General features: G+C 61.7%; 2 protein-coding genes across 2 annotated transcripts in view; both read right to left on the bottom strand.

Annotated features, from left to right (window-relative positions):
* Positions 1-851, bottom strand: part of LOC102260727 (ficolin-1) — an 8796-nt gene extending 7945 nt beyond the window's left edge. Inside the window, exon 1 of the mRNA XM_005874176.2 lies at positions 758-851. Within this exon, the coding sequence (XP_005874238.2) occupies positions 758-851 (94 nt within the window). The remainder of the gene's footprint in view (positions 1-757) is intronic.
* Positions 852-7804: 6953 nt separating this feature from the next.
* Positions 7805-10140, bottom strand: part of LOC102261010 (ficolin-2) — a 7824-nt gene continuing 5488 nt past the window's right edge. The window contains exons 5-8 of the mRNA XM_014546043.1: positions 9948-10077; positions 9251-9385; positions 8843-9034; positions 7805-8288 (exon numbers count right to left, since the gene is read on the bottom strand). Coding sequence (XP_014401529.1) covers positions 8041-8288; positions 8843-9034; positions 9251-9385; positions 9948-10077 — 705 coding nt within the window. The 3' untranslated portion in view covers positions 7805-8040. The remainder of the gene's footprint in view (positions 8289-8842; positions 9035-9250; positions 9386-9947; positions 10078-10140) is intronic.

Raw genomic sequence — 10140 nt, 5'->3', positions numbered from 1 at the left:
GAGAGCAGAGGGAGGCTTTGGGGGGTCAGAGTGGCCGATGCAAATGTGTGAGACCTTAGGAAGAGCTCCCCCCACTGCGGCCCGTCCAGTGAGTGCAGCCTCCGCATCTGTGAGACAGCGGGGGGCGGGGGCAGTGCCGCGTGTCACCCCCATTCCTCGGGCACGTGGCCTGGGAATCCCGGGCTGGAGGGTGCGGAGGGTGGGGGTCCCTGTGATCCGAGGACACACAGCAGCCCCCGCAGAACTGGAGCCAGAGATGGACCTGCCTCTCAGAGTTCAAGTGCGTCCATCACAAATAAAAAGCCTCTAGGGAGGGTGTTGTGACCAGAAACCCTCCCAGGTCCTAGCCTCTCCCACAGCCAGAGACTCCGGAGGGAGGGGGTGGCACCCGCTTGAGAGCTCCTGAGCCAGGGAAGGAGGTCAGGGTTCGTGGGGACCCTGGGACCCTTGCCCTCTTGCTATGACACCTCAGGGAGCAGTGGGGCCGCCTGTCCCCCGAGGCTCAAGGCTCCCAGCGCTGGGTGCGACCTTGCACTGACCCTGGCTGGGGGAGGGGGCGCTCTCCAGCCTCCCCCCCTCACACCACCTGTGCCCCTCGTGGGAAGACCCCGAGGCAGGTGCCCCTGCAGAGGGTGGTTAAGCCTCAGTCTGAAGAAGAATGTTCTGGAAGGACCCGGCAGGAGGCTCGCAGTGGTCCATGCCCAGGCTCTTGGCTCTGGGACCTTGGTCAGGCCAGCCCACCTAGTGCCTGGCTCACCTGGACAGTTGTCGGCCGTGGAAGCTGCAGTGCCCAGGAGGGCGAGGGCCAGGACCACGGTTCTCATGGCAGCGGCTGTCCAGTGTGGCGACATCCCGGGTTCCGCTGGCAAGACAATCACACCTTTTATTGCTGCGTGAGCCACGCCTCTGCTCTAGTTCCTTCCTGGCCTGGCCACTTCCTCCCCAGCCCCAGGGGACGGTCCCCCCACCACGCCCTCAGCCCCCCCTCTGCAGTGGGCCCCGCTCCCCTCAGTGGGACCAGATGCCACAGGTGTGGAGGGCTGTGTGGGGAGGGCCTGCGTGTGTCTTTATTATTTTTTATTAAGGGTACTAGATGCATGAAAATTCATGCATTGGAGGGGTGTCCTTCAGCCAGTCCTGACTCCTCTCACAGTCTGGGCGTGCTCTGGGGTGGGAGATGACCTGCTGATCAGGAAAGGTGACGCCACCATCACACCTCTGCTGCTGCCACTGCCAGCAGCACAAGCCTCGGCCGGCCCTGGGTGGCTGGGCACCTGATATCCAATTTGTTTAATATATATATTTTATTGATTTTTTTTACAGAGAGGAGGGAAGAGGGATAGAGAGTTAGAAACATCAATCATCTGCCTCTGGCACATTCTGTGCCCACAACCAAGGTACATGCACTTGACCAGAATCGAACCCAGGTCCCTTCAGTCTGCAGGCCGACGCTCTATCCACTGAGGCAAACCAGTCAGGGCTCGACATCCAATTTTTGCCTGCGCCTCGGGCCAGTCCTGGGCAGCTGGCAGGCTGAGGGCGGGTCTGGCCACACGGTGTGCCTGCCACCCTCCTGGTGGGGCTCAAAGGACTGGGGGACTCCGGGGGGCTGCGGGGACTGAGCGCTACCATTTTGTGGCTATGGGCGCCGCCATCTTTGTGACGGTGTGATGGTCAATTTGGATAGTTCCTCTTTATTAGATAGGATAGTTTTATTGACTTTGGAGATGAAAGGAAAGGGGGTAGAGACCTAGAAACTCCGCTGATGAGAGAATCACACCCGCCCTGGGATCCAGCCCCCAACCCGCCCATGTGCCCTTGACCGGGATGGAACCTGGGACCCTTCTGTCCGCAGGCTGGCACTCTCCCTGGGATCCAGCCCCCAACCCGCCCATGTGCCCTTGACCGGGATGGAACCTGGGACCCTTCGTTCCGCAGGCTGGCACTCTATCCACTGAGCCACACCGGCCAGGCCTGCCTGCTTGTGTCTTTAGAGAAAGCACAGGAGCCCCCTCTCATCACCCAGCTCTGCCCAGGGGACCCCCCCTGAGGGACCCCCAGGACGGCAGGGGTGGCCGGGCAGGAACTCACTGGCATGCAATGGGCTGCGGGTTCCAGAGGGTGAGAGACTCCCTGGGGTCCAGGGTGGTCAGAGGGGAGGGGAGGGGAGGGGAGGTGGTGACTGCCCTGCAGAGGCAGGACTGGAGCTGGACTGGTGCTGCAGCAGCTGCCTGACTGGGGAGTGGGAGGTGGGCACAGGCAAGATTGACAGGAGGAGACAAAGAAGATCATTGACCCGCCTGCCTCTCCTGGGGCAGGCCGGCCTGAGACAGAGGTTCCCAGGATCATATTCTAGCGCCAAGGAAGCTATGTCAGCTAGTCACCGCCCCCCATTCCCTTATCATTTCTCCTGTGAAGGATGATCTGTGAGCAGCATGTGATTGCGTACATCAGCCTGTTTTCTTAAGAATTCCAGGGCCGGTTCCTAGGAAGCAGCCTTCGGACACGCACATCCCGATGCCAGACGTTTGCTGACCTTTGACCCGTGACCTGAACAGACAGGGTTTGTGGACAGTCCCCTCAGCGGAGAACTCTCAACCCCTCCCTCCATCCCTTTGTTCTCCCCCGACACCTCCTCCTCCTACAAAACCTCTACCTGAGTCCATTTGTTAAGATGGTCTTTGGGCCCTGGCCACTGTGGTCAGTGGTTTAAGCACTGGCCCGAGGAACCCAAGGGTCTTGGGTTCGATTCCTGGTGGAGGGCACGTTCCTGTGTTGCAGGTTTACTCCCTGCCCCCTGGTTGGGGTGTGTGTGAGGCAACCACTTGATGTGTCTCTGTCACATCGATGTTTCTCTCCCTTCCTTCCTCCTTTCCACTCTCTCTGAAAAGCAATGAATAAAATATCCAGTGATGAGGATTCATGAAAAAAAATTTTAAAAAAGGGATGACCTTTGTGATGAGAGTGTGCAGTGTCCTCGGGCTGCTGGCTCCTGAATAAACCGTCTTTCCTCCCAGCAGCACCGGCCTCTGGAGGACTGGCGGCAGCACCAGGCAGCCGAGCCTGGCTCGGTACCAAATCCGGCTCTTGGAGTGTTGGCAACAGCTCAGAGCACCTGGCCTGTTAGAGTGACAGCCTGCTCGTCCAATGGAAAACGTTCACTTGAGTCTTGGAACGAGTGAGTGACTGATGTGCAAGTCAGTGTTTGGGGACAGTGACGAGGCCCGGAGTTCCTAGTATGTGTACGTTCCCCATTTCTAAGAATCAGCGCATGCTCAGAGGCCCCGCTAAAGGCAGACAGCGGGGACGCGGGGACACATGTTCCAATCGACGCGTCTTGCAGATGCAGTTCAAAGGTCGCAGGGTCCGAGCGCCGAGCCAGTGAGGGAGCGAGAATGATTCCAGGCCCGGGGGCAGGTCAGTGACACCCGCCTGTCACGGCAGAGTCAGGTCACGGGTCAGACCTGAAAGCGCAGGGGAAGGGGTCAGGGGCCCTTTGACGTTAAGGCTGTTATAAACGGAACAAATGACACCTGAGGTGACACCAGGTGAGCGTCTCAGATCCAGGAAATAAGAACAGAGTGAACGATCAAAGGTTCATCAGATTGAAACTGTGCCTTCCCAGGTCAGAGCCTGCACAGGCCCATGTGGGGGCTCCTGGCCCTCCCAGCAGGGGCTCCAGGCCCGCACCTCCTCGGGCTGGTGAGGGCCCCTACCCTGAGGGTCATCTGCATTCCCGCCAACTGGGCGCCCTGGGGCCGGTGGTCAGGAGCCTCCCGCCCTTCCTCCCGCTTCCCTTGGGCGGCCCTGACCCTCAGCCCTGTGAAGCCAGGGGCCCGGGACAGAAAGCGAGTTGCTGAGCGTCCGGACATCAGCTGAGACCCGGCGAGGGCACTTCCCAGGGTCGCTCCGTGCATCCTGGGTTCTTTCCGTGCCCGACTCCCCTCCTGTGAGTCCCTGGATGGGACGTGCTCTCCTGTCAGCCCCCGTGTCCTGACTCTGGCTTCTCTCCTCCTCGGGCGGTGAAGGAAGAGTTGAGTCCGCCCCGCACACGGCCTCCCCCCCGCCCCGGCGGGGCCTTGGCGCCCTCTTCCCCTCGTGCTCCTCTGTCTGTGCCGAATCCCACTGGAAAGCGAGGCGGGTGAGTTGGCTTCCAGCAGCGCGTCGCTGGGAAAAGGGAAAACACCACCCGCGCCTCTCAGATCTGAAGCTCTGCCCTGTGAAGAGCTCCCGGGTCTCCGGAGGGAGCATGTTTACGGTGGGATCGGCCCCGGGAGGCCAGGGAGGGGGGGCCTGTCTGGAGCCGCGTGGCAGCCAGGAGGCAGGAGGCAGCCCCCAGCATGGCCTGGCCACAGGCCTGCCTGTTCCCAGTCGAGCGGGACACCCGGGAACTTTCTAGAATGACAAGCTCTCGGGGCCACGCACACCTACAGGGTAACTTGTTCCGCAACAACAAGTAGAACAGACGCTAAAGGGCTTCTTGGTCTGTGTGTCTCCCACGCGGAGTCTCCACCTCGTCCCAGCCGCCTCCGCCTCTCAGGCCAGTGGTTCCTCGTTTGAAAACGAGTCTGAGAAAGTCCCCAAGGGCAGCGAGGTCCTCGCATGGCCACACACGCTCGTCCCCACTCACGCCCAAGAGGGAGACCCTTCCAACCTGCCCGATGCCCGGTCTGTCCCCGCCGGGAAGCCGGACCAGGACGGAGAGGAGTGGGTGTCGCCTCTCACAGCCGGGAGGCTCGGCCTCCAGGAGGCGGAATCGCACGGCAGCCATGGCCCGGCTCTCGCGGAGGGGACCCCGCTCACCCCATCCCCGGCTCCTGGACTTAAGTCCCTTGGCAGCAGGGACTGGGTGGGGCACCGTCTCCTCTCTCCCAGGACGGGAGTGAAGCAAGGCTGGGCGCCATCTCACCTCGCGTCTCCTGAAGGCCCGCCCGGTGTGGGCAGCTGCAGGTGCAGGGGAGCTCTTGCTGACAATTGTTGGGGACAGACTGCGGGGAGCCAAGGCCCCGGGCCTGAGAGCAGCCCCGAGTCGAGCGCCTGTGCCTGGGTCCTGGGACACGCCTGCGGGAGCACGCACTGGCCCCAGGCTCCTGGCCATACCCACACCCCCACCTGCAGCTGCAGGTCCTGTCCTGCAGCCCAGATGGGCAGGTGCCTTCCCCACCCAGGCCTCAAGGTTGAGGGAGATGTGAGAAGTGGGGGGCTCTGCAGGGCCTTGCCCGAGGGCTTTGCTGAGGCCCCTCCCTCCTCCCTCCCTCTCCCAGGCTCACTCACAGTCCTCACCCCAAGGTGGAAGCCGCAGCACCTCCCTCCAATGAGGGCCGTCCCTCCTTCCCCGGGCCCCGAGCCCACAGGTGTGGGTGCACCTGGAATGAGCCCACCAGGGGCCACAGACTCCTGCAGGAGGCGGGGACTCTCTCTGAAAGGCGGGGGCTCCCTGCGCGGCCAGCCGCCTGCTCCTGCACCCGCTCTCGCTGCCTGGCCTCCAGCAGCAGCCTCTACACCTGCCCTTGGGGATGGGAGAGCCTGCCCGTTAGCGCCCACCACCTTTCAGCAGAGGGATGCAGCTCAAGGCCGCCACCTCCGAGCCTGCCTGGGTGTTCGCCCCTGTGAGTGTTTCTCACTCATTTTAAAAATTTACTTAATACTAGAGGCCTGGTCCACGAAATTCATGCACTGGTGGGGGGTGTCCCTCAGCCCAGCCTGCACCCTCTCCAATTTGGGACGTCTCAGGGGATGTCCAACTGATGGTTTAGGCCCAATCCTGGTGGAATTGGGCCTAAACTGGCATTCATACATCCGTCTCACAGTCTGGGACTGCTGGATCCTAACCACTCTGTCTGCCAGGCTGATTGACACCTAACTGCTCCCCTGCAGGCCTGGTCCCCCACAAATGCCCTCTTCAGCCGCCCATCTAGTGACAATGTGGAGGCAGCCATTATGTGATGATGTGGCGGTGGCCATCTTGTGACTCGAGGGTGTGAGGGTCAATTTGCATATTGCCACTTTATTAAACAGGATATTTTAATTGATTTCATAGAGGAAGGGGAGGGGGAGAGAGAGTGAAACATCACTGATGAGAGAACATCACTGATGATCAGCTGCCTCCTGATGCCCCACACTGGGACGGAGCCCACAGCCCGGGCCTGTGCCCTGACCCAAATGAACCTGTGACTCCTGGTTCCTCAGTCTATGCTCAACCCCTGAGCCCTGCCGGCCCGGCCCTTCTCAGTTTTCTCTCTAACAGACAGTGTGGGACAGAGCTTCTCAGGCCTGACCATCCGTAGCCTCTGGGCACTGTGGTCAGTCCAGCCACCTGCTACAGAAACATGTGCAAGCCATTCTGAATAATCATGATGAAATTATATCTCCAGAGAAAATGGCAAAAGAATTGCTGGATGATTTAAAAGGATTTAATCCATGGAAAATGTTAAAACACACCACCAGGCCCCTAATAGGATTCCTTTATCCACTAACTTCTTACCCTGCTTTCTTTTAGTCAGCAGCAAGCTCCTGAGATCTCAAGTCAGCAGGCTCCAATGAGATGTCCAAGCCACATTTAAAATATAAAGAAGGCGGAGATGTAGAGAGCACCTGAGAAAGGTCCCTGAGCTGATTGTCATCTGAATCCAGTGGCGCCTGGCAGAGCCATGCCCTGGAAACATACCTTGCCAGAGGCAGGTGGGTTGTCAGTCTGACCTTTAGCTCAGGCGCCAGGCAGCTGAGTTCCAGCCAGGCACCAGGAACAAACATGATTATCCAGGCCCATCCAGAAGTGACGATTACAAAGAGATCACAAGAATGCACGTATGTTCTTTACCTTAAACTTTAGTAAAACTTCCTGGTAACTTACTTTATAAAATAAACACGCTGTATCTGCTCTGGGTCCGTCTCTCCATCAGAGGGCAGCTGACCCACCCTGTCCCAGCTTTCCCTACTGTCTTTGTGTCTGTCTCTTTCATTTTCTCAATCCCCCGTCACCCCTACTCAGGACTCCCGTCTGCTCTCTAGCTGTGCTGGTCGCAGAAAAGAGAGAAATATGTATAGACTGGCATCGTGTGCCTGCGGAGCGAGGCGAAGCTTTATTGAGGATGCGTGTGATGCCCAAGGTCAGGGTCACCCTCACCCTGGCAGGCGGGAGAGGAAGGTGGGAGTCAGTTGGAGTCTCCAAGCTGAGGGTCCTTTACGGGCCGGGGGTGGGGCCAGGGCGAGCTCCGATTTTCTGTGGGGGCCTCCTGTGCCCATGCTGAAGGCACAGGACCTGCTCAGAGGAGGACGCTCTGGGCCACAGGCCGCCATATGCAGGCCGCACCTTCATCTTGGCCACCTTGTAACTGTAGCTGTACCCCTTCCCCAAAATTCCAGTTGATGCCATTAGCAAAGCGTCCACCATTCAGTCGAAGGCTGGTGCTCTAACCACCGGGCTAACCCAGCCAGGGCTCCCATGGGATTCCTCACTGATTCGCCACCCCCACCCCCCTCCCCTGAGCTGGGGGTCAGCACACACGGTCTCCCAGGCTGGCTGGTGAGGGTCTGGGCCTGCGGCCAGACCGTGTGACTCTGTATTCTTCCGCCTGGCCTGAGGCTGCAAACCTGCCCAGAGCGCAGACCGCTGGCAGGACAGGCGGGAGGCAGCGGGCTGGGTGCCCTGGAGCGGCACTGCCACACAGGCGCACAGGCCCTGCTTAGCCCACCTCGTCTGATGCCACCAAAACCTCCTACAGTGCCAGGATCTGGGCGGCACGGACAGGCACCCAGACGTGCACAGGACCAGTGACCGGACGACACAAAGGTGAGTGGCATCGTGTGCTGGGGAGCGAGGCGAAGCTTTATTGAGGAGGCGTGCGGTGCACAAGGTCAGGGTCACCCTCACCCTGGCGGGCGGGAGAGGAAGGCGGGAGTAGGTCGGGGTCTCGAAGCTGAGGGTCCCTGATGGGCCAGGGGCTGGACCGGGGTTAGCTCCACCTTTGCGTGGAGGCCTCCTGTGCCCAAGCTGGGGGCGCGGGACCTGCTCAGAGATGCTCCAGGCCGCCGACCGCCCTACACGGGCCGCACCTTCATCTCGGCCACCTTGTAGCTGTAGTAGCTCCCCTTCCCCGAATGCCAGTTGATGCCGTTCCCTCGGCTCTGGTGGGAGCCCCCGAGGTAGCGCCCGTTCAGGTTGGAGTTGTGGCAGCTGCGGTACCACCAGGCGCCCTGGTAAATCTCGGCACAGTTGGAGGAGGCCCCGTCATTGTCCTGGTCTTTGGTGGAGAACAGGGAGTTGTTGTGATAGGTCAGGGAGTCACCTGCCGGGGAGAAACGGGGCCGCTTACACTCAGTGCCAGGAGGTGCCGGCTCGGACCTGTCCAGCTGCGCGTCGTGCGCTGCGAAGTCCGACGATGCTGTGCAGGCCAGTGAACACTCGGTTGGCAGATCCCCGGCCTCAGTATCCCCCCCTCTGCTCTGTGCCCGCCAGAGAACGGGCACTGTACCCCGTAGAGGGGAGGCCACTGCCCGAGACGTCCAGGTCCCTCGGGCCCCACGGGAGGGACGTGCGCCATGAGCGGTGCTCCCCGGGCGTCCTGTCCCCCTGCTCCAATGCGGGCGGTCAGGAGGGAGACGCTCAAGTCCTGCACTTTGTCGCCGTGTGTCCCGCCATCATCATGGGCGCATCCAGGTGGAGGCGGGTTATCGCAACGTGTGGATGGAGGAACGTGGTGAGGCCAAGGCCCCGCCCAGGCCCCAGGGACACAGAGCCAGGACCCCGCCCAGACGCTCTCCACTGCCCACCCCATTGTCCTCCCTCCACTGCCCACTCCCACTGCCCATCCCCACAACCCATCACGCGGCTAACACTCACCGGCGGTGCCCCCGGCAAAGGCGCCCAGGACCAGCTTGTACTTCTCGGCCTCGCTCCCCACCCTGAACGACTGGTACTTGGCAAATTGACGGGTGCCCTGGAAGTCCACCAGGTCCACACGGAGCTCATATGTGCCTGCGGGGGGCAGGGCCTCAGTCCCGGGAGCAGGGACCCTGAGCTGCCAGGACGTGGCTAACGCTCAGGGGACCTGCACTGGGCACCCAGGACAACCTGCCCACCCCCACTGTCCACACCACTGTCCACCCCACTGTCCACCATCCACTGACCACCCCCACTGTCCACCCAACTGCCCTCCCTCAACTGCCCACATCCCACTGCCCACCACCACTGCCCACAGCCCAATGGCCACCACCACTACCCACCCCAGACCACCCGGCTGACACTCACCGGCGGTGCCCCCGGCAAAGGCCCCCAGGACCAGCTGGTACTTCTCGGCCTCCCTCCCCACCCTGAATGACTGGTACTTGGCAAAGTGGCGGGTGTCCTGGAAGTCCACCAGGTCCACACGGAGCTCATTGGTGCCTGCGGGGGGCAGGGCCTCAGTCCCGGGAGCAGGGACCCTGAGCTGCCCGGACGTGGGTGACGCTCAGGGGACCTGCACTGGGCATGCAGGACGACCCTCGAGGTCCCCCAGAAAGTCCCGGTCGCTGAGGGGTGGGGGCACGTGCTCCCACGGTCCGGAGCCAAACCCCAGCTCTCTCTCCAGCCCCAGAGAGAAGGGACCCTCGGCATTCCCGGGGGTGGGGTCACCACAGCCTTTTGGGAAGCAGCCTTCTCCCGTGTGTATTCAGGGACGGGGCACGGTGGGCGGTGAGGGCAGGGCTGGGCACTGGGCCGAACCCTGATGAGGGCCTCCGTGTCCCCTGGGGTTGGTCTCTGAGATGACAGGGCGGTGACCAGAGAACGTCTGCCCCCCAAACCCACTTCCTCTGGCCCTGACGCCCCCCTCCCAGTGGGACCTTCCTGTCCTCAGAGGCGGCACGTGTGGGGGCGGACAAGAGGGCTCGTCCAGGTGGCCCAGGTCGGAGGTCGGGGCAGGTGGGTTTTGGGCCCCCACCCCCCCAGGCCGCGGCCAGAGCCCTACCCTGGGTGGTCAGGGCGTGGATGTGGTCGTTGCCCAGCCAGAACTCGCCCAGCTGGCTGCCGAAGCCCCGCTTGTAGGCGGCCCAGTCCAGGTAGAAGTCCACGGAGCCGTCCACCCTGCGCTGGATCACCTGGGGGAGGGGAGAGGGCGCTGCGGCCCAGCACAGCCCAGCCCACACCCAGGACCCCGGGCG

This window comes from Myotis brandtii, unplaced genomic scaffold (assembly GCF_000412655.1).
Source record: "Myotis brandtii unplaced genomic scaffold, ASM41265v1 scaffold4281, whole genome shotgun sequence".
NCBI lineage: Eukaryota > Metazoa > Chordata > Mammalia > Chiroptera > Vespertilionidae > Myotis > Myotis brandtii.
The sequence above is the reverse complement of the archived record's forward strand: the minus strand, read 5'-3'. Positions and strand labels throughout refer to the sequence as shown.